This window comes from Clarias gariepinus, chromosome 6 (genome assembly GCF_024256425.1).
Source record: "Clarias gariepinus isolate MV-2021 ecotype Netherlands chromosome 6, CGAR_prim_01v2, whole genome shotgun sequence".
Classification (NCBI taxonomy): Eukaryota; Metazoa; Chordata; class Actinopteri; order Siluriformes; family Clariidae; genus Clarias; species Clarias gariepinus.
Genome location: NC_071105.1, coordinates 17,799,477 through 17,820,222, shown reverse-complemented (window position 1 = coordinate 17,820,222; position 20,746 = coordinate 17,799,477). Strand labels below are relative to the sequence as shown.

The window sequence follows — 20,746 nt, the reverse complement described above, 5'->3', positions numbered from 1 at the left end:
ATTGATGTTCTTGCAGACATGATTTGTTTATTGTCTCTGTACGTAGAGCTGGTAACAGGGCTTGGGCTTTGATTGGCACCTTCACCTTTAGCCACTGTTTCCCCAACAGCCAATTAGCAGAGGTCATGTTCTGATAGGTGCTTAGCACTGCTCGGAGTCTTTGTTTCTTTTAATTGGCTTATGGCCGTGTGCTCATTACGGTGACAGCCGTCATGGGGTCAGAGTCACCCGCTTGAGATGGTCAGCTGCCGACATTGCTGCTCACTTAGCCGGACACTGAAACGGAAATGACTTGCACTAAAGGACATGATTAAAACGTGCATCATAAAAACGTTCAATATATTTAAGCTCCAAATGTCTCCAACATTTCTGTGTATTCAGCAAACCTTCAAAGCAATCAGAACTTGTATGTCTTTGTTCTTAAAACATGAGAATAGTTTTTGCTTAAGAATTCCTGATTTGAAATCTTCTTTCACATCTGTCACGTCATCTTTTTGATGTAAGACGAAGATGCTTAATGATATGGAATATATTGCAATTTACATGTATAATAATACAGTTTTCCTTACATAATGCACAGTGGATAATTATATTATGGATAACTATATATCAAAATGTTATTCTTGGTGCTAGACAGCTTCTTTTGTGCCTTCTTTCTTTTTTTCCTAGTTTTATACAAATGATTAAAAGCCACAAAACCTGCTATTATCAGGAAAATCGCTTTATGTATGTATCTGTGCAGATGTGATTCTAATCCTTTATTTGAATACTAATATTAAATAAAGTGTAGGGGTATATGGAGTCGGATATTACACATTCAGACTGGTTGTCATGTCTATTGAACCTAAGAATTAACTTATCAATGGCCAGATTGTCCTGGACAGAATGAATAGAAAATTGTAAGATTAATATTTCTTTTTTTTTTTTTTTTTGCCTTATGAGATACTAGGTTTTAAATACAGGTTATAAATTTGTGATATCCAATCCTATTATATGGTTTGAAATTCAAATTATTTCAGCATTAGAGCTCCAGTAATGAATTCATGGCATGCTCGATAATCACTGCAATCAAAGTGAATGTACCTATGATTTGTTTAAAGAGCAGTTTAATGTAGAAGATGTCTCACCAGCAAAATCACACTTGTACAGGGGTGATAATGACTAAGACTGTTGATCATGTGTAGTACTTACCTTGTGTGTATAAAGTAAAAAAAAAAGACTCTGCTCAATAATAGCTATTTTTTTCTATCTATTATACTGTATGGATGGGAGAAAAAAAATCGTTTTAGTTATGAATCGCGAATCTTCTATGTGGCGATTTACATTTCACACTGATTTAAAAAGCTATTTTATCTTAACAATTTTTTTAATTTATAATGAAGATGAACCGGTCAATCGGGCAGAATTAGCCGTTTTGCAGTTTGATGAACTGGTGATCAGCTAATATACTGTAACCCGTTCTGTACTGAGCTCAGAAGCGGCGCAAGAACTTTATGGTGTTTCATTATTAAAAGTCGTGTTCGTTAAAAGCCTCTGATCTGCCTTCTTCTCCAAAATCTTTGAGCAAATTTATCTCCAACCGACTCATTACACACATACACAAATTTTAAAACACATCCGAGTGCGAATTTATCACATGCGTTAGAAGCCCCCGTGTGGTTGCAGCCACTCAACCTGCATGCTCATCATCAAAAGCTGAGTTTTAAGACTTTGGAGGCATTTAAGAAGCTAAAAACGTAATTTCTTCATAATCTTACAGGTGGTATATCCCATGTGTGGTAGGTCAATTATTTGCTAACTTCAGGTTTAAAATTGTAACAAAATCGGAGGGATATATTATATTGAATCAGGATATTTATAAAATCATAATACTTGCACAGAATTGCAAGTTTAATTGAATCAGCAACTGGAGATTCCCATTTATAATCTATTACGTTGTGCATTAATGTGACAGCAGTTATTAATGAAATTTATGATTTTGATAGAATAACATTGTAAATATTGATAAACGTTGGTTGGCTCATTGTCGCCCTGTCATTGGTGAAATGGACCCGCCTTAAGTGTTGTAGTTTCTTAAATGCTTTTCTGCTCACTATAGTTGTAAAGAGTGGTTGTGGGGATTACTATCACCTTCCTGGGTATCTCCTCTGACCTCTCTCACCCACGAGCCATTTTCACCTGCAGATCTGCCACCCACTAGACTTTTTTTTTCTGTTTTGTTTTTCACACCATTATCTGTAAACTCTCTGTTGTAAACTCACAACTCTGTTGTGCCTGAAAGTAATGTTTTCTGAAATATTAAAACCAGCCCATCTGGCACCAGTGATCATATCATTCAGACTGAATTTAAACTGAAGAGCTTGTAGCCTGTCTGCATGAATTGATGCATTCGTGCTGCTCTCACATGATCGGCTGATTGTAATTTCATGAACGAGCAGGTGTATGAGTATTCCTAACAAAGTGGATGAATGTCAAAACATTTAGGGTTATTAATATTAATGATTCCACAACTTTACCCTACAGGTATGCTTGTGGTTGTTGTATAAACCTGTTGCTGAAGGAGCCTTCGCACACAGTGTTATTCTTCATCTGTCATAAAGATTGCATGGTATAAAATGGATTGCCACTAACCCCTCCCTATCAGTTAAAATTATTGCATATGTATTTTATATTTAATAGAGATGGGAAAAATCTATTCAGTATTGCAATTCTTTTGTGTTTATTTCATGTATCACCACACTGAGTCCAAAATCGATTCTTTGAAATGAATTTTTGATGTATATATTTGCATGCATTTGTGAAGTGGTGAACCATTACAGTTCCTTTGTAATCCTTCAGACAGCGCATTTTAAACTGTTCACACATTGGCAGGCAGCACAGCATTCCATGTGGGAGGAGAGAAATATTTGCTAAGCTTGTTTAGAAATAACAATTACGGCTAATGACACATATAAAGAATGCTTGGCTTTTTTAATTTATAGTCATGTAAAAAAAAAGTTACTTTTTTTTTATTATTATATTTTTATACAAAGACATAAGATAAAAAGAGGGGGTACTAACTTTTGAAAATGACTGTATGTGGTAAAGTGGAGTTAGATTTTAGCCATGCTGTATGAAAACAGATTCATGCTAAAAGTAGAAAACTTTGCTAGAAGCCAGCACAAGTTTGTAAAAGATTCCTAGCATAATTTTATAATTACATAAAGCTTTAATTAAGCTTTAGAGGTCTGACTGAACTTTTATACATAGTTCAACAAACCAATGTAAGGATATATTTTGTATACTTTGTTGATGAAGCCTTCAAAGCACTTATGTAAGTCGCTCTAGATAAGGGCAGCCGCCAAATTCTATAAATTTAAATGTAATGTAAATGTTCAATGATTTAAATTTATAACAAAAAATGTATTATAGAATAAGGATATTTAGAAAATCAATACTTTACAAATACAAAACTAGAATTGCAATCCAAATCCTCTTAACCGATCCAAGAATCAAGTACAGTATGTATGCTTCCCTTCATGAAGGAAAAATAACAGAGGAGTCTCGGTGGTTTTAAAGTGTATTCTGGATATGTTCTCTCTGCCTGTGAGCTTCATGTGCAACGGAAAGGGACAGCTACAGTGAGTGGCCTAAACCACGCCCCCTCAACTCACTCACACTTTTCAAAGTTATTAAAATCGGTGTTCAATAAGTCTAAACAGGACTCTGGTTGGGTGTGCGCTGTGAAGTCTGGCACTGGAGCTTTGGTGTGCTGTGATGTTTGGGTGCTGTGGGTTGCGGGTTGAAGCCTCTGTGGATTGGAATTGTATCTCCAGCTGTTCGCTTTTTCTTGTGATGTGTGGTGCATTGACTTTTCTGTAGGATCGGACCAGACGGTCCCCAAAGACATAAATGAGCCTTGGGTGCCTATGATCGTCTTACCAGTTTACTGGGATATAAATGATAATCAATGTTATTCAATTCACATGGCAGTGGTGTTAATGTTATGGCTGATCAGTGTAAAAATGTCTCAGGTGCCTAAGCTAGTGGTTTGTTCAGCCCTAGCTAAAATTGCTTTTTAATAGAACGATTCTGTTTTTGTCTACGGGTGCCATTTTCCTAACCATAAATCAATGATTCAGTGTTTCCCTTATTGTGTATTCCGGCTGCGGTCATGCATTCTGTATGCAGAAGCACACATTTACTTTTAAGATTTAAAGACAGATGCACGAGCAAAAATTGTCCTGCATGGAAATTGCCAGCTTAATGTGCTCACCTTCAGCAGAAGGTGCATGTGAAGTCCTGATCCATCAGTTAGAGTGGCTGACCAGAGAATTGACCGCTCGCCACTCTCAGTCAGATTTGCTTACATTTAACCATCAGACATCTGTTTGTTGGTGACAAGAACATTTCCTCAACTCAGACAGATCTGATTTGCAGGCTAATGAAGCTTTAGGCATGTCTGAAATTTAATAATAAAGAAATGTGATCAATTCTGCTTTGACGTATAAGACTACCGGTAAAGATGATTTATCCTTGTGAGCAAATATGTAAAAGTAAGTACTAGGGATGCACCGAAATGAAAATTCTGGGCCGAAAACGAAACCGAAATTTTTGGATGCACTTGGCCGAAAACCGATACCGAAACCGAAAATGGCTTCATTAAAAAACATGTTTAAAATATTTTCTTTTTGTTTGTATTAAAAAAACTACAAATTAATTAAGCAATCAAACTTTTATTGATAATAAATAACAGTAATAAGGCTGTTTAACAATAACAAAACCTGCTTCCAAGTGCTTCCAAACCGCCGACATACTCCGTGTTTGATGCGTAATGACAGCGCGAACGAGACGGGAGGATGGGAGAGGCGTGGCGACAATTTCGGCTTATATTTTCGGCGCTTTCTTACGTTTCGGCCGAAACCGATAATGCTATTTCGGCCGAAAATTTTCGGCGGCCGAAATTTCGGTGCATCCCTAGTAAGTACAGCACTGTCTTATATTCATGTGCTAATCTGCAGCCATGAACTTTTTTATTGTATGTTTTCCATCATGTGAGGGATACAATACAAGAGTAATGTTTACTATCTTACACTTCTTGAGATTGCAAGGTTACAACTCTGCAGCGAGTAGATGTAATGATTATTAATTCATTGACATACTGTGCTTCTGAAACTAATAATATACATTTTGTGTAGCTTTAATGGAAAAGCAAGATATATATGATTTAATTATTAAAAAATTATTAAAACCAGTTCAAAGTGCAGACATTCAACTTTAAATTAGGGATGTTTGCTTTCAATATGGTAAATAGTTTATGAATTACAGAATTTCTAACCAAAAGTAATTTTAAAACTAACATCATACTTTAAAATGGTTATTTTTTCATTCAGGCAATGATTGCCTGAAGTGTGGAACCCATGTTGTCGGTCTTTCGGCTGCTCCCGGCAAGGGGTCGCCACAGCGGACCATTTGGTCTGAACATACAAGCTTGGCACAGATTTTACGCCGGATGCCCTTCCTGACGCAACCCTCGCATTTTATTTGGGCTTGGGACTGGCACTGTATCAAGTGACTGGGGATTGGGCACGGGCTGGGAATCGAATTCACGCCTTCCACATGCCAGGCGAAACACCTACCACTGAGTCACCAGTTTAAATTGAATGAAATCGAGGAAAGAAAAAAAAAAACTTTAACATTTTAAGATATGAACTGGTATCCATATTGAATTAACTGGTATCTAAAGATCTTTTGGGCAAATGTTTATTACTTTCTTCTAAGGCATGAAATATTTCTGCATTCCCATGCCACTTATGTTGTCTTGTGATTTTCCGAAAGCAGTTCTGACTCCTCATATTTGAATACTTCAGTTTCTTTCTCCTAATTAAAGTGAGAACTGTCTGGCTAGACTAAGAGCCTGAGGCTGTTTAGTGCTGATTCACTATCAGGTTCCGTTTCAGTCAGTGATCGGGGTGATTAACTACTTTATGAGCTTGTTATTAGGGACGCTGTGATTAGACAGTTTGGGGCAACATTATATTTAATATGCACATAGTGTGATGACCTGCTGGATTTCCTCTCCTACTTTGTTCTGTTTCTTTACTTGTTATGCTTACTTTAATTTGTCATTATGGGCATTATTTAAATCAGCTTACAAAAGTTATAACCCAATAAAGCCAGATTAAACTTAGTGTTAAGTAAGAAAAAAAATGTGACTGTGATACTGTTAGAGCAAAATAGTCAACAGCTGTAGTTGCGTTTAATGTCATGGAATGTTGTGCAAAAGTTTAGGCACCCCTTGATAGATAACAGATTTTGGTGATTTTTTTTATTGAAAAGATGTTAACACAGTCTCTCCTGGAAATGGAAAAAATGCACAATATTTTTTAGCAAACATTGATGCATAGTTACTTCTTATGCCATAAATTAAACAAAAAGACATTATTATGGCACTGTGTCTTAGATTCTTTTTACAAGGTTTCAGACTTTAATCAGCACGTTAGATCTGATGCATGGCAACAGCTGTCGTAAATGGCAATTTCAAAGCTTTACAAGTACTTTGACACTTCAAATCTTGTGCACACACTAGCGGACACTCGACAACCATGGGTTTCTCTAAGCAGCTGTGTAAGACTCTAAAAACTGAAAGTTATTGATGCCCATAATGCAGGAGAAGACTACTAGAAGATAGCAAAGTGTCAGCTTGCAGTTTCCAAATGTAAGAAATGTAATTAAGAACAGTTATGGCAGTTCCGGGGAACTGTGGAGGTCAAGATGAGATCTGGAAGACCTAGAAAACTCTTGGGGAGAACTGCTCTTATGCTGGTCAGAAAGGCAAATCAAAACCCCCATTTGACTGCAAAAAATCTGCAGGAAGACCTTCATGGAAGAGTCAGCAGAAGAGTCAGCAGAAGAGTCAGCCATCATAAAATCCATCGTCAGAAGTACGCAACAGAACATCTACAGAAGCCTAAAGCGTTTTGGAAACAAGTGCTGTGGTCTGATGAAGTAAAAAAAAAAAAAAAGGAGCAGCATTTCACCAAAAGAACACCTTGCCAACTATTAAGCATGGGTGTGGATCCATCATGCTTTGCAACATCATGTGTTGCAGCCAGTGGCACAGGAAACACTGCACAGGTGGAGGGAAGAATGGATTCCACTAAATACCAGCAAATTCTGAAAGCAAACATCATACCATCTGTAAAAAAGTTGAAGCTGAAAAGAGGATGGCTTCTACACCAGGACAATGATCCTAAACATACCTCAAAATCCAATAAGGATACCTCAAGAGACGCAAGCTAAAGGTTTTGGAATGGCCATCACAGTCCCCTGATTTAAACATTATTGAAATTTTGTAGGTGGATCTTAAAAGAGCTGTGCATGCAGACGACCAAACAATATTACAGAACTACACTGCGTTCCAAATTATTACGCAAATGATATCTTTCTCTGATTTTCATAATTAGTGATTGCAAATGACAGTTAGTATAATTTTATATAGTTTTATAACTATTAGGGTATAATTGTAATTTTATTAAACAAACCTCCTAATAATAACAATATTTATAAAAAAAACTAGAAAACTCACTGTTTCAAATTATTATGCACAACAGAGTTTAAAAATTTTATCGGTTGTAAAGAACTGAAAATAGGCTTTTGTTGAATTTGCAGCATTAGGAGGTCATATTTACTGAAATCAAAAACTATTTAAATCAAAAACATCCTAACAGAGCATGTTACATCTTAACATAGGACCCCTTCTTTGATATCACCTTAACAATTCTTGCATCCATTGAACTTGTCAGTTTTTGGACTGTTTCTGCTTGAATTTATTTGCAGGATGTCAGAATAGCCTCCCAGAGCTGCTGTTCTGAATCAAACGGATCTTTTGAGGATTCTCCAAAGGCTCTCAATGGGGTTGAGGTCAGGGGAGGATGGTGGCCACACCATGAGTTTCTTATCTTTTATGCCCATAGCAGCCAATGACACAGAGGTATTCTTTGCAGCATGAGATGGTGCATTGTCATGCATAAATATTCTTTTTGTACCATGGAAGAAAGTGGTCAGTCAATATACTTTGCAGAGGTCATTTTCACACCTTCAGGGACCCTACAGGGGCCTACCAGCTCTCACCCCATGATTCTGGCCCAAAACATGACTCCGGCACCTCCTTGTTGACATCGCAGCCTTGTTGGGACATGGTGGCCATCCACCAACCATCCACTACTCCATTCATCTAGACCATCCAGGGTTGCACGACACTCATCAGTAAACAAGACTGTTTGAAAATTAGTCTTCATGTATGCCTGGGCCCACTGCAACCGTTTCTGCTTGTGAGCATTGGTTACGGTTGGCCGAATAGTAGGTTTATGCACAACTGCAAGCCTCTAAAGGATCCTACACCTTGAGGTTCGCGGGACTCCAGAGGCACCAGCAGCTTCAAATACCTGTTTGCTGCTTTGTAATGGAATTTCAGCAGCTGCTCTTTTAATCTGATGAATTTGTCTTGCAGAAACCTTCTTCATTCTGCCTTTATCTGCACAAACCTGTCTGTGCTCTGAATCACCCACAAATGTCTTCACAGTATGATCAGTTTTCGTGAAATATCTAGTGTTTTCATCCCTTGTCCAATTTGACGCTCTTCGGCAGCAGAGATCCTTTTTTTCCCCCATATTGCTTGAAACCAGTGGCCTACTTAATAATGTGGAACAACCTTCTTCAGTACTTTTCCTTTAATTGGGCTCATCTGGCAAACTAATTATCACACGTGTCTAAGATTCATTTCAGTGATCCAAAGAGCCCTGAGACGCAATATCATCCATGAGTTTAATTTAAAAACTAAACATTTAATGTTTATGACACGTACATCCAATTTGCATAATAATTTGGAACACAGTGTAGAAGTATTTTGCAAGGAAGAACGGGAGAAAATTTCAAGTACAAGAATTGAAAGACTTTTAGCTGGCTGTAAAAGTGTTTGCAAGATGTGATATCTGCCAGAGGAGGTGTTACTGAGTACCAATTATGTAGAGTTCTTAAACTTTTGCACAGTGCCACAATAATGTTTGTATTTTTTATCTTTGTTCAGTTTACGACAAAAAAAACAACAAAAAACTGTGCATTAATGTTTGCTGAAAATATTGCAATAAAGCATTTTTTCCATTTCCAAGAGAGCCTGTGTTAACATCTTTTCAAATAAAAAATCGCCAAAATCTGTTATTTATCACGGAGTGCCTAAACTTTTGCATAAGACACATGTACATGTGAAAATGTCTTCTCAGAGAAAACATCACTATATCAATATTTCCATGCTTCTAGTGATATGCTATACCATTCCGTGTATGACATTATTAAGGAAATGAGAAAGTATTAGAACCAGCAAATCAGTCCAAATCTAATTTGTCTTGCATTTACAGAGTTGGTGTTATATAAAATTAATTAACACCATCTGACTGATCACATATAAATCACTCTCAAAGATAAAATTTTGAAACATCAGCCTAATAAAAAGAGAGATTCTTTTCATTTTTTTTATCTACGCTATTACAGATTATTTGATATTTATGGATATTAAATTACAAATGATTATTATTATGCATGTGTGACGGGTGCTCAGAATCAATTTCTCCTAATGTCTCTGTGGATTAAATAGTGCTTACAGCGTTCTCAGGTGATTTGTGTGTTTGTTTTCTCTTGGGGTTTTAATCCTTTCTGGTAAACATCTGATCATTCAAGTTAGTTATTGCAAGTTACTACAGGTTTTATGCTGAATGCCCTTCCTGCTGCAACCAACTAATTTCTCTGGATTTGGGATTGGCACTGAGAATCTCCTGGGGCTGGGTTTAATAAAGTATAAGGGCAGAGGGTTAAGGACCTTGCCCAAGGCCCAACAGTGGCACCTTAGCAGTGGCCAACACCGCCTCTAAGACTTTAATGACTGATAGGTTAGAAAAAGGTTAAACGGCACTGCCTCAGTACAAGTTTAAGATTCTTATATCAAATGTACTTTCCTTTTATTATTACATAAGCATTCATATGTGTCTTCGCCTTAAGTTTGCAGGGTGTGTTTCGTTGGAATATCTAAACTTCCCCCTTGTTTATTTAATAAAATAAAAGTAACTTTTGATTAAGGACGGTACTTGTGCTTACTAAGCGTAGTAAAATGCGAACATAAATGAGATTTTGCTCTTATAAAAACTTTTGCACCAAAATGACAAGAGTTTGAAGTCAGTGAAGTTTCACATTGGTAATATTCCACCTGTCCCTGGTAACATTTTGCATTCATTCTGTTCTCAGCTGCATTACGATGAACAGAACTTTGGAGCCCAGCTGTACGCCCGTCTCTAAATCACACACCCTGGAGGTTTCTAGAACATTGCACAGAAGAAATAATCACAGCATGCTGCTTTCTCTCCGAGTCAATCTAGACTCTCTTTATTGAAGGAAGGGGGTTACTAGTGAGGTCTGGTGCTCCATCAAACTAAAATGAGGCCAGATTCACCTGCTGTGTCCATAGAGAAGCATATGGCATTATTTTACTGCCAAACACAGAAAACACAACACTTTAATCCATGAGGAATCTTTCTGCTCTCTTTTGCTGTTGGTGGAAAAAAGATGGGTCCACACTTAAATCTGTCCTGTTTGTACAGAGATATGCTTCGCTCATGGATTAAATAGTATGCGCACAGTCAAAAAGTATGCTGTGCTCGCATATCTAGTGGGGCAAAAAAGTATTTAGTCAGCCACCAATTGTGCAAGTTCTCTCATTTAAAAAGATGAGAGAGGCGTTTAATTTTCATCATAGGTGTACCTCTATGACATACAAAATAAGAAAACAAATCCAGAAAATCACATTTTTAATGAATTAATTGGTAAATTCCACTGTAAAATAAGTATTTGGTCACCTACAAACAAACAAGATTTCGAAGGAGTGGCTTCATAAGAAGCATTTAAGGTCCTGGAGTGTCCTAGCCAGTCTCCAGATCTCAACCCCATAGAAAATCTTTGAAGGGAGTTGAAAGTCTGTGTTGCCCAGCGACAGCCCCAAAACATCACTGCTCTAGAGGAGATCTGCATGGAGGAATGGGCCAAAATACCAGCAATAGTGTGTAAAAACCTTGTGAAGACTTACAGAAAACTTTTGACCTCTGTCATTGCCAACAAAGGGTATATAACAAAGTATTGGGATGAAATTTTGTTTTTGACCAAATAATTATTTTCCACCAGAATTGTGTTGTACAATGTGTTTTTTCTTATTTTGTCTCTCATGGTTGAGGTATCCTTTAAAAGGCCTCTCTCATCTTTTTAAGTGGGAGAACTTGCACAATTGGTGGCTGACTAAATACTTTTTTGCCCCACTGTATGCTGTTTTTCCAAGGTGTGCATATGCTTATATTCATCATGCTGCTCTGCAAACATGTTTTACACTTAAGAGTTCAGATTTTCCTTCTCTTCACTCCTGGATTTTCGGTGCAACCTCATCAGGCAGTCAGAATGGGTTTAGAAATTTCAGAAATTGTAATTACTCTGCCTGAGGAAACTTTCAGATTTGTATGGGGAAAGGTATGACTCTTTCATGTTATTTGTAGCTTCGTAGTTATAATCTCATAAACTTCACTCATGTCTGAACAGAATACCTTATATATACAATATGACAAATTTCAGCAGTGTGAAAGCTGTGGTCTAGGGGCCTGTGTACAGTATGTAAACGCTCATTTACTGTACAATACTCTTTTTGTTTCCCTGGTAGAAGTGTATAGAAAAATTGATTAAAATTGGATAAATAATCCATCAGCCTTCAGTATGGCTGCAGTGATTTACAAGTATTGATCCTGTTCAGAAAATCAAAAAGAAAAACTGTTAAAAATAACAGAGAGAGAGAGTATTACTGTAATTATTAAATCAAAACTTCCTAAACTATTACAGCGAAACCTAAGCAGGAAATCTGTGATATACGCCAAACATGCTACATTTCCATAACATTAACCTTAACCTGAAGAGTTAATGATGCAGCAGATAACGCTAGTTTTCAGAGCTTGCTGCTCCAAACCTCTTGCTTGATAAGAAAGAAAATGACCAAATTAAACACCTACTTCATTTGCAAGGACAGGCACCCCTATAAGGCGGCACAGGGGTGTAGTGGTTAGCACTGTCGCCTTGCACCTCCAGGGTCCGGGTTTGATTCCAGGCCAGACTTGATTCCCGTCTCTGTGTGCATGGAGTTTGCATGTTCTTCCCGTGCTTGGTAGGTTTCCTCCAGGGTACTCCGGTTTCCACCCAAAGACATGTAGGTTAGCCTAATTGGTGTGTACCCTTTGATGGATTGGCACCCTGTCCAGGGAGCACCCTGCCTCGTGCCCTAAGTCTCCTGGGATAGACTCCAGGTCTCAGTGACCCTGAGTACAGGATAAAGTGGTACAGACGATAAGTGAGTGAGGCACCTGTATAGCACTTGAGAAAATATTAAAATCAGACCGATGATAACTACACTAAAACCAAAGTCGACAGGAATTTAGTTACATTTGCTGTAAGACATGTAAAAATGTAGGTACTGTATGTGCTAGTTTTCATACAATAAAAAAATATTTTTAAATGGTTGTTCTTTACAGAGTCAAAACACATTAGTGCATGTTAAATTTAATTGAACTGAATCTTATTTAATCAGATCAACTTAGATCTGGTATCATATCAGGGTCATATCATATTAATGATTCACCGAATTTATTCCACAATTAATATTAGCTGAGCAGTGACTTGGAATGTTTACAAGGGGCGTTCAAGTCGAAATGGGATGTGTGATGAAATTTCTCATTAATGAAGGTGTAAAACTGTTTCAGATTTACAGAACACTTCAAGCACAATTTTTTAAAGATGACTGCACGTTTGAGAATGACGATGTCTTCATACTGTCCACCACACTACTTGCACATTACAGGAACTCGGCTTAGAGTTACTGCCATATACCCGTCCTGACCCTGACCTTGCTCCAAGTGATTTCTGTGTGTTTGGATCATTAAAGGAGTTCCTGGTAGGCCAGCGTTTTAGACGTGAAGCAGGTAGTCTTATCGTGTTTACATCGTACTGAGAAAACTTTCTATCTCGCTGATGTCCAAGCAATAGGGAAACTCTGGGATAAGTGAATTAGTGTAGCAGAGGATTACTGTATGGAGAGAGAGTTTTTATTCTCATAAATGTATTCTATTATTTTGAGTTGTTTTGCTGCTTCAGAAACCCTACTTCGGGTTGCGTAGCATGTTAGTTAAAAGTTGACAAATTTTTTAACTCATGATGGTTGTCATCGCCAAAATGCTCTTATAGTATGTTAATAAATGTCTAAAACAAGGTTTTAATCTACTCATAAGACGTGCAGTTAGTACTTGTTAGTCTTTCTGTGTAGTGCTGTGTATGTGCGTCTCACATATCAGTTTGATAATGTCAACCAACTGATTTTTAGGTCCCATACAAGCTGGTACAAATAGAAGGAAAGAGAGTTGTTTTAAGGCTATATTTACTAAAAAAAAAAGAAAAAGAAAGAAAAGTAAACGCAGCCTATGTAAACGTCTACAAGAAACCCTAAGCATGAACAAAACTGTTAGCTTAGGGATTACATGAAAGGATTTAGTTTCTGTGATTATTTATAGAGAATTAAATTCCGAGTGTGACTGTGGCTGTCAGGGCCAGGAGAGCGGGTGCCTGTTGAATTTTCATGAGCTGCTTCTTGATTCGAGGGTGAGCTGACTCTTTTCTCATAATTATGCAGATCTGAGCACCTTAGGCGCTCCTCAGCTATGCACAGAACCCATTTTACTGCTGCTGCTAAAAAACAACTTGCACTCACGCAGCGATAGACACACACATGAAAACCTGCAACGTTAGCCCATTACTGACGGGGAGCGGTGCTAATATTGTGGATGAATGAATTTCCAGAAGTCCTAATCCTAGGGGAAGGAGCAGAGGGAAGTGATAAGGGGGAAGGAATGATGAAAGGAGTAAATCTAAGTTACGTGTCTGCTAATAAACAATTACCTTACTGAAACCTAGCTTTTTATTGTAGTGGAGCCTTCATCTTTTTAGGCCTCTTACACTACCAAGCAGAGAATTAGTTTTGAAATTGCCTAGCTGGCGACGGGCCTCCAGAGGGAACACAGAAAGGAATCCGAACAAAAAGAAGAAACGACACTGTGCTTTGTGTTGATGGCCATCTTCCAATCCCAAGGGCTGAGTGAGCACTTGAGGACACCTCTACACCCTATCAGGCTAAAATAATGAGCATGCTAGGCACTGGAGGGAAGATCGGGAGAGAAATCACGAACAGCACTGCAAGGAAAGGTCCCGGTCTCGCTTGCAAAAGAGCGATTTTTAGCGAGTGGGGGAGTCATGAGCAGTGGATGTATTGAGTGCTGAGTCTTTACGGCAAGTCCATTTGTTTCTCTTCAAGCCAGTTCTACTGCAAGATGATTCCTCAGCTGGCACATTAGCTGATGCCTCACTTCTTGCATGGCCCACACATACACTGCGTGATCTGCGGGTCTTATGTTTCTCCTCTTCTGGATACGTTTAGTCATGCTTGATTTATGTAAACATCAGTGAAAAATGCTTTCAGCTAAATGATCATCAGTGTGAGGGATGGAGTATGTGGAGGTCTCTGTGCTCTTATTAATTGCTGTAGTGTCTAGGATATGTTGCGCCCAACTGTGTGGGATGAGAGATATTGCAAGCCCTGTGAAACTGATTCTTATTGCATGGTTGTAGTAACTTGTTTACGTTTAAAAAAAAAAGGGTTTATGTTTATAGATGGCAAAGGACAAGTAGGGAAAAAGTTTCTGAAAAGGAAAAAACATATATGAAACTGGTTTATACTATACTGCTGTTATTCTTAGATATGATTGGTCAGAAGGTATTGATTTATTTTTTTTGGAACAGCATGACTTAAGATAAATAACAGATTTTTTTTATTAACCTATATTTTCGAATACATTATCATGTGCGTAGCAGATGATCCACATTATCTAAGCCTAATACTAAATGTCTTAAAGCCACCATGTATGACAAAAGTGTTGATATTCATTAGAAAGTTTTTCTTTATTGGGAATGATGACGTTCCCTCTGTTCAGTCAGAATAAAGGGGATTCTTGTAAGTTTTCCACAACTGGCAAATCTAATTCGGGAGACTTCCAAACTATGAAGACTTGATGGTTCTCAGGAACAATGAATTCTTATTAACTTCAAGTAAAAGTAAATGGGTGATTATTTATAGCTTATATAATGTAAGTGATGTCTGGTTTGTGGACTATAACATTGAACATAACTAACATGATCCACCAACACCACTGCCAGGTGAACTGAAAGACATTGATCACCAATTATACACCAGCAATCTGACAGAATGATATAATAATAATCTTCCAAAACTCATCCATGCCCGTGGCAACCAATCACTGACAGAAAGGCTTCAGGAAATGCAGTGCACCACAACTCACCATGCATAAGGTCTAGCAGGTAAAGAGCCCAAGGCCTTCAAGCTCCCCTAATCCTAGTTCGATCTAGCACCCATGGGATGCGCCAGACAAAGACAAGTCCGAACCACAGAGGATCCAACCTGCTATCCACAGTACCCAAATGATCTGCTGCCCACGTCCTGGTGCCAGGCACCACACCACATCCCCAGAGGTCTGCAGGGCCTCACTTGAGCGGCCAGAGCCACCCTAGTGTTAGGCCTGATCGGTGCATAAATTATGAAAAAAAAGATGTCAAGTGCATATCTGTTATTATTATGTCATATATGTTATTGATTATTTTCCTCATTGATTATTTTGTGACCCCTCATGCTTTATTCTTTAAATAACGTATAGACTGCTACAAATGATTATTATGACTAAAGTAAAGTGATATCTTTGTGTTGGTCGGTTAAATTAATCGAGTAAGTGGGTCAGTTTCTGAGAATATCAGTTCTGCTTCTTTTTAAATTATAGGTGGTTGGTGCAATACCACCATCTACTGGTCTGGAGTATCAAGCAGAAGAGAAGATTAAAACCTTAAAGTTTTAAGCTTAAAACCTAAGTCGGCAGGATTTAAGTTAAATGAACACCCCTGCTCTCAAGTGTGGCAGAAAAAAAAGATTATCGCTTTGTAAGATACATAATATTTAAACAATCAATGATACAATTTACACATACTTTCAGCTTACTAGGCACTTTTAGGATTTTTTTTTACCTGTAAGAAGTTTAGCTGAGACAAATACATTTGTAAACATTTGTGCTATTTAATCAAATTGAAAATTGCTATATCCTAAAAATCTAACCAATTTGAGTAGGCAATCTACCTATGATTCACAGCTTTAAATATTACAGTGTACTACTGGTAGTAATATTGCAGGTATGTACTTTAAGGCTAAATGATTGGTAACATCTGTCATATGGGGACTTTCCCTAAAACTGTTATACTGTGTATGCTGTCTTTGTACACTGTCGCATTCAAATTACTCATAATGGGGTCTGAACCAGCATGACTGTGAAGTTATGTGCAAATTGAGGTCTATAAAGACATGGTGTTGGTTTGGAACTGAAGTGAACTTTCCAGAGCCCTCACATCAATTCCTCTGGGTTAAATAGAAATAGTAGCTATACACCGGCCTCCTGACTCCTGACAGCCCTAATAAATCAACAATATGTAAATTATAGTTTTTTGGTGGTGGCCAAAAGTATAAAGACAACATATTACAGATAATTCTAGTTCTCACTTTGCACAAAACAGGTGATGTCACAAATTAGTTCCCGTCTATCTCACTAAAGAGTTGTGCTGATTAAAATTAGCTAGTTTAATTAATGGATAGAACAAGTATACGTCATGACTTTCAGAAGCCAGGGTGTCATCTCTGCACACAAATGAGTGATTCTCAAGTGAATTGCAAGCTTCTGTACATGATTACAGCAAGTAGTTGAGCAGGTATGGATTGTATAAGTGACACTAAAGTACTGCAGATGCCATTTATATTCTATGTCGAGTCGGATCCAGCAGATTTTGAAGATAAAGGATTTCATACCAAATGGGTTGTTGTACAGTCAGATAAATGTATAAAATGTCTGAAATCTGGTATATTGTATGTGTGGGCATGTGAGGGTGTGAGAGAAATGAGTCGGCCTCAACGTTTTAATGAATCAGTCCAGAATCATGATGACAGAAAATGGCTGTCCTGTAAAGCTGTCCTGATTGTTTTTTTGGGGGGATTTTACGAAATTAGGACAATTCATGAAGTTCACTGTCCAAGAAAGTGGAAAACAGCTGACAGAGTGGTGTCTGGGATTCCCCTCGCGATTTAAAGGTGCAGAGACAAGACTGTTACATTTTTATGCCAGTAAATTCTTGGATTGCAAGTAATTTAGTTTGCAGTCTAAGTAAAGTCCTCATCTGTGTGTATGTATGTGTGCGCATGTGTGTGTGAGAAAGTCGTCCTACACAATTACCCCCTTCTCCTCCTCCTGTTGGGGGTGATTCTTTTCAAAGGTAAAGTGCAGGTTAATTAGTTTTATTTTTACTTCATATTTTCTATTATATTAAATGAATATTTTTGGGTCACGGTATAAATCATTGAAGTTCCCGTTATTTCTTATAGGGAAATTCGCTCTGAGACAAAATTGTGTCCTGGATTCCCCTCATGATTTAAAGGCACATAGACAGAATATCACTGTGAGAATTATTTCCTTAGGTTATGGTTTTTGTCCACATGATGGCAGTGTTGGGAAAGGGGATAGATTTAGTCTAGTGGATTAGTATACTTTACATTGTATATTCGTGTCAAAGGTCTATAAGTTTCACTTTGTTGGACTTACAAACAAGTCCGACTTACGCATGTGCTCTTGAAATGAAACGCGTTCATAAGTAGGGGACTACCTGTATAGCGATTTCAGTGTATAAAATATCAAACTATTTATATAAATTATTAGTTGTCATTATTTAAAAAATTGAGAATGTAATTAAAATATTGAATTTCTTTTTTTTTTTTCAATACTTTTGGCCACCACTATAGGTGGTAAAATACTGTCTAAAATGTCCTAAAAGGACTAAATATACTGAAATCGCATTATTGTCCTCATAACAATAACTTTTCAAAGCATTTTTTCTCGTGGGAGTTTTTTTCTATTATGATCAGTATTATGACATATTTTGCCATGTTGATATTGTAAGTGCAAAATTTTTGTTATTGTGGCTCTGAAAAAGGGTGTGCATTTATGAGCATTGTCCAGCATAATTGCGTTGTTTTACACTCTACTGACAACAAGGAGCCATTTATAGTGCTAGCAGTTAACAGTGAAATCGGCTTTATCAGTGCGACCCTTACTGTGTCATTACTGTTTCACTGCACTGGTTTAGCTGACTGATTCCTTCCCTATAATTGCTTACTGTATGGTACAGTGGACACAGTTGTAAGAGTGTAAGATCTGTCCAGCAGTAAGAGATGCCGTGGTGGTTGTACCTGAAAGGGACGGTTGACTGTTTCTTATTGCTGCTGTCAGACATTTTTTCCCTCCAAGGACAGTTTGACAAATAGTTATGGGAGTGAAATAGTAGCACATGGCCTTAGGTGTTATAAATGCACACTGTCTTTCTTCATTCTTTATATCTTTGCAGTAGGAGTAGTGCAAGACTGGAGTCAGATTTAATGCCGTATTTCACACGCTGCTCTTGGCCCATTAAGGCAGTTAAGAATATCCACATTTTATTTATGAACCTGAATTTATGAAACATTTTATGGCACTAAGTAGCTCTGGCTCTGGTGTTAATTATAGTATAGGTCCAGGTTAGGACATGCAGTGCTTGTTTGCCTGAAGAACTCTGTGCAGTAAAGCTTAGTCAACCTGTTTCATTTTTTTTAGAGCAGATTTTTAAAACACTTCATTAAAGCTGATTTAATTTATGTAGAAATGATCAGTTTAGTCTAAGAGAGTGGATTAAGGTAGGGATAGAATATACCCAAGTGCTCACTTTGTCTATAAGGTTTATGAACGTACAGTCGTGGCCAAAAGTTTTAAGATTTACATAAATATTGGAAATTGATAAAGTTGCTGCTTAAGTTTTTATAATAGCAATTTGCATATACTTAAGAATGTTATAAAGAGTGATCAGATGAATTGCATAGTCCTAATTTCCCATAAAAATTAACTTAATCCCAAAAAAACCCTTCCACTGCATTTCATTGCTGTCATTAAAGGACCTGCTGAGATCATTTTAGTAATCGTCTTGTTATAACTCAGGTGAGAATGTTGACGAGCACAAGGCTGGAGATCATTATGTCAGGCTGATTGGGTTAGAATGGCAGACTTGATATGTCAAAAGGAGGGTGATGCTTGAAATCATTGTTCTTCCATTGTTAACCATGGTGACCTGCAAAGAAACGCGTGCAGCCATCATTGCGTTGCATAAAAATGGCTTCACAGGCAAGGATATTGTGGCTACTAAGACTGCACTTAAATCAACAATTTAAAGGCTCATCAAGAACTTCGAGGAAAGAGGTTCAATTCTTGTTAAGAAGGCTTCAGGGCGTCCAAGAAAGTCTAGCAAGCGCCAGGATCGTCTCCTAAAGAGGATTTAGCTGCGGGATCGGAGTGCCACCAGTGCAGAGCTTGCTCAGGAATCAGAAAACCTCTCATTTAAAAACACGACAGCAAATTAACAATCGTGACATCGAATCATGTAACACAACAGAATTAAATCAACAATGACTCCAAACATAAAGTATGGGTCCTTCTGCAACATCAGTTTCTCATTCTAGATTAGACATGGTGTATGACGGTATGTCTAATATCTCTGACATTTAATAAGTGCAGCTAAGGTTATAGCTCACTCTGTCTCTCCTTCCTTTTCTCTTTCAGACTGAAGCCGATTGTTGCCGCTATGCAGTGGGGAGCATTCTGAGCCAGGCTGAAGAAAAACCTGATGAAGAGTTGCAACGTGTGTATGAAAAGTTTGGATTTCAGGTCATCTCTTTCCCAGAGGTCTCCTGCGCCGTGACTTCCTCTTTTCCTAACCATTGCATGCTGTCCCCCATCTGCGGGGCGTACAGAGTCTTCCCTGAGCTCCACAGCTACATCGCAGTAAGCAATGATCTAAACAATAATAATTTTATATATATTGCCATCTCTTTCCAGGCAGTGTATAAAGTTTTGATTGCTTAGATGCTACACAATAGATAAATAGAAGAACAGTACTGGAAATTCAGGAGTGTTACCTCGGGCCTTGTCTCTGGTCTAAACTAGTTTTCTGACAATTGCTTTATATCTAGAACTCAGGACTCGTGCTATGTAAGAGTTTTTTTATGTGTGCCTGTACAGTATGTAGCATTTGGATAAAGATTCTCAATATATTCAGAATGGAATGATAAGCGTGCTTGAGGGATAGCGGTGTGTGCTTCTAATAAGGTCAGGTCATACAGGAGTGCAGAACATTTTAAATGCAAAAAAGAAAAAGTGAAAAATGTGTAAGCAAAGAACAAGGTGATGTGTTAATATGTGTGTTTTGAGTAAAGGTTTTGCCAGAGGTGGGACAAAGTCATTGTTTGGCAAGTCACAAGTAAGTCTCAATTCATTGCCCTCAAGTCCCGAGTCAAGTCCCGAGTCAAGACAGGCAAGTCCCGAGTCAAGTCCCGAGTCAAAGGCAACAAGTCTCAAGTCAAGTCCAAAGTCCTACGGTTTGACTTTCGAGTCTTTTCAAGTCTTTTTAGCAGAAAAATAAAATGTATACAGATTATATATGGTTGTAAGATCTGTATTTA

The 20,746-nt window shown here is 37.8% G+C and overlaps 1 protein-coding gene across 1 annotated transcript in view; it reads left to right on the top strand.

Annotated features, from left to right (window-relative positions):
- tex264a (testis expressed 264, ER-phagy receptor a) overlaps nucleotides 1–20,746 on the top strand; it is a 79,251-nt gene that overhangs the window by 8,619 nt on the left and 49,886 nt on the right. Inside the window, exon 2 of the mRNA XM_053497684.1 lies at nucleotides 19,848–20,069. Within this exon, the coding sequence (XP_053353659.1) occupies nucleotides 19,848–20,069 (222 nt within the window). The remainder of the gene's footprint in view (nucleotides 1–19,847; nucleotides 20,070–20,746) is intronic.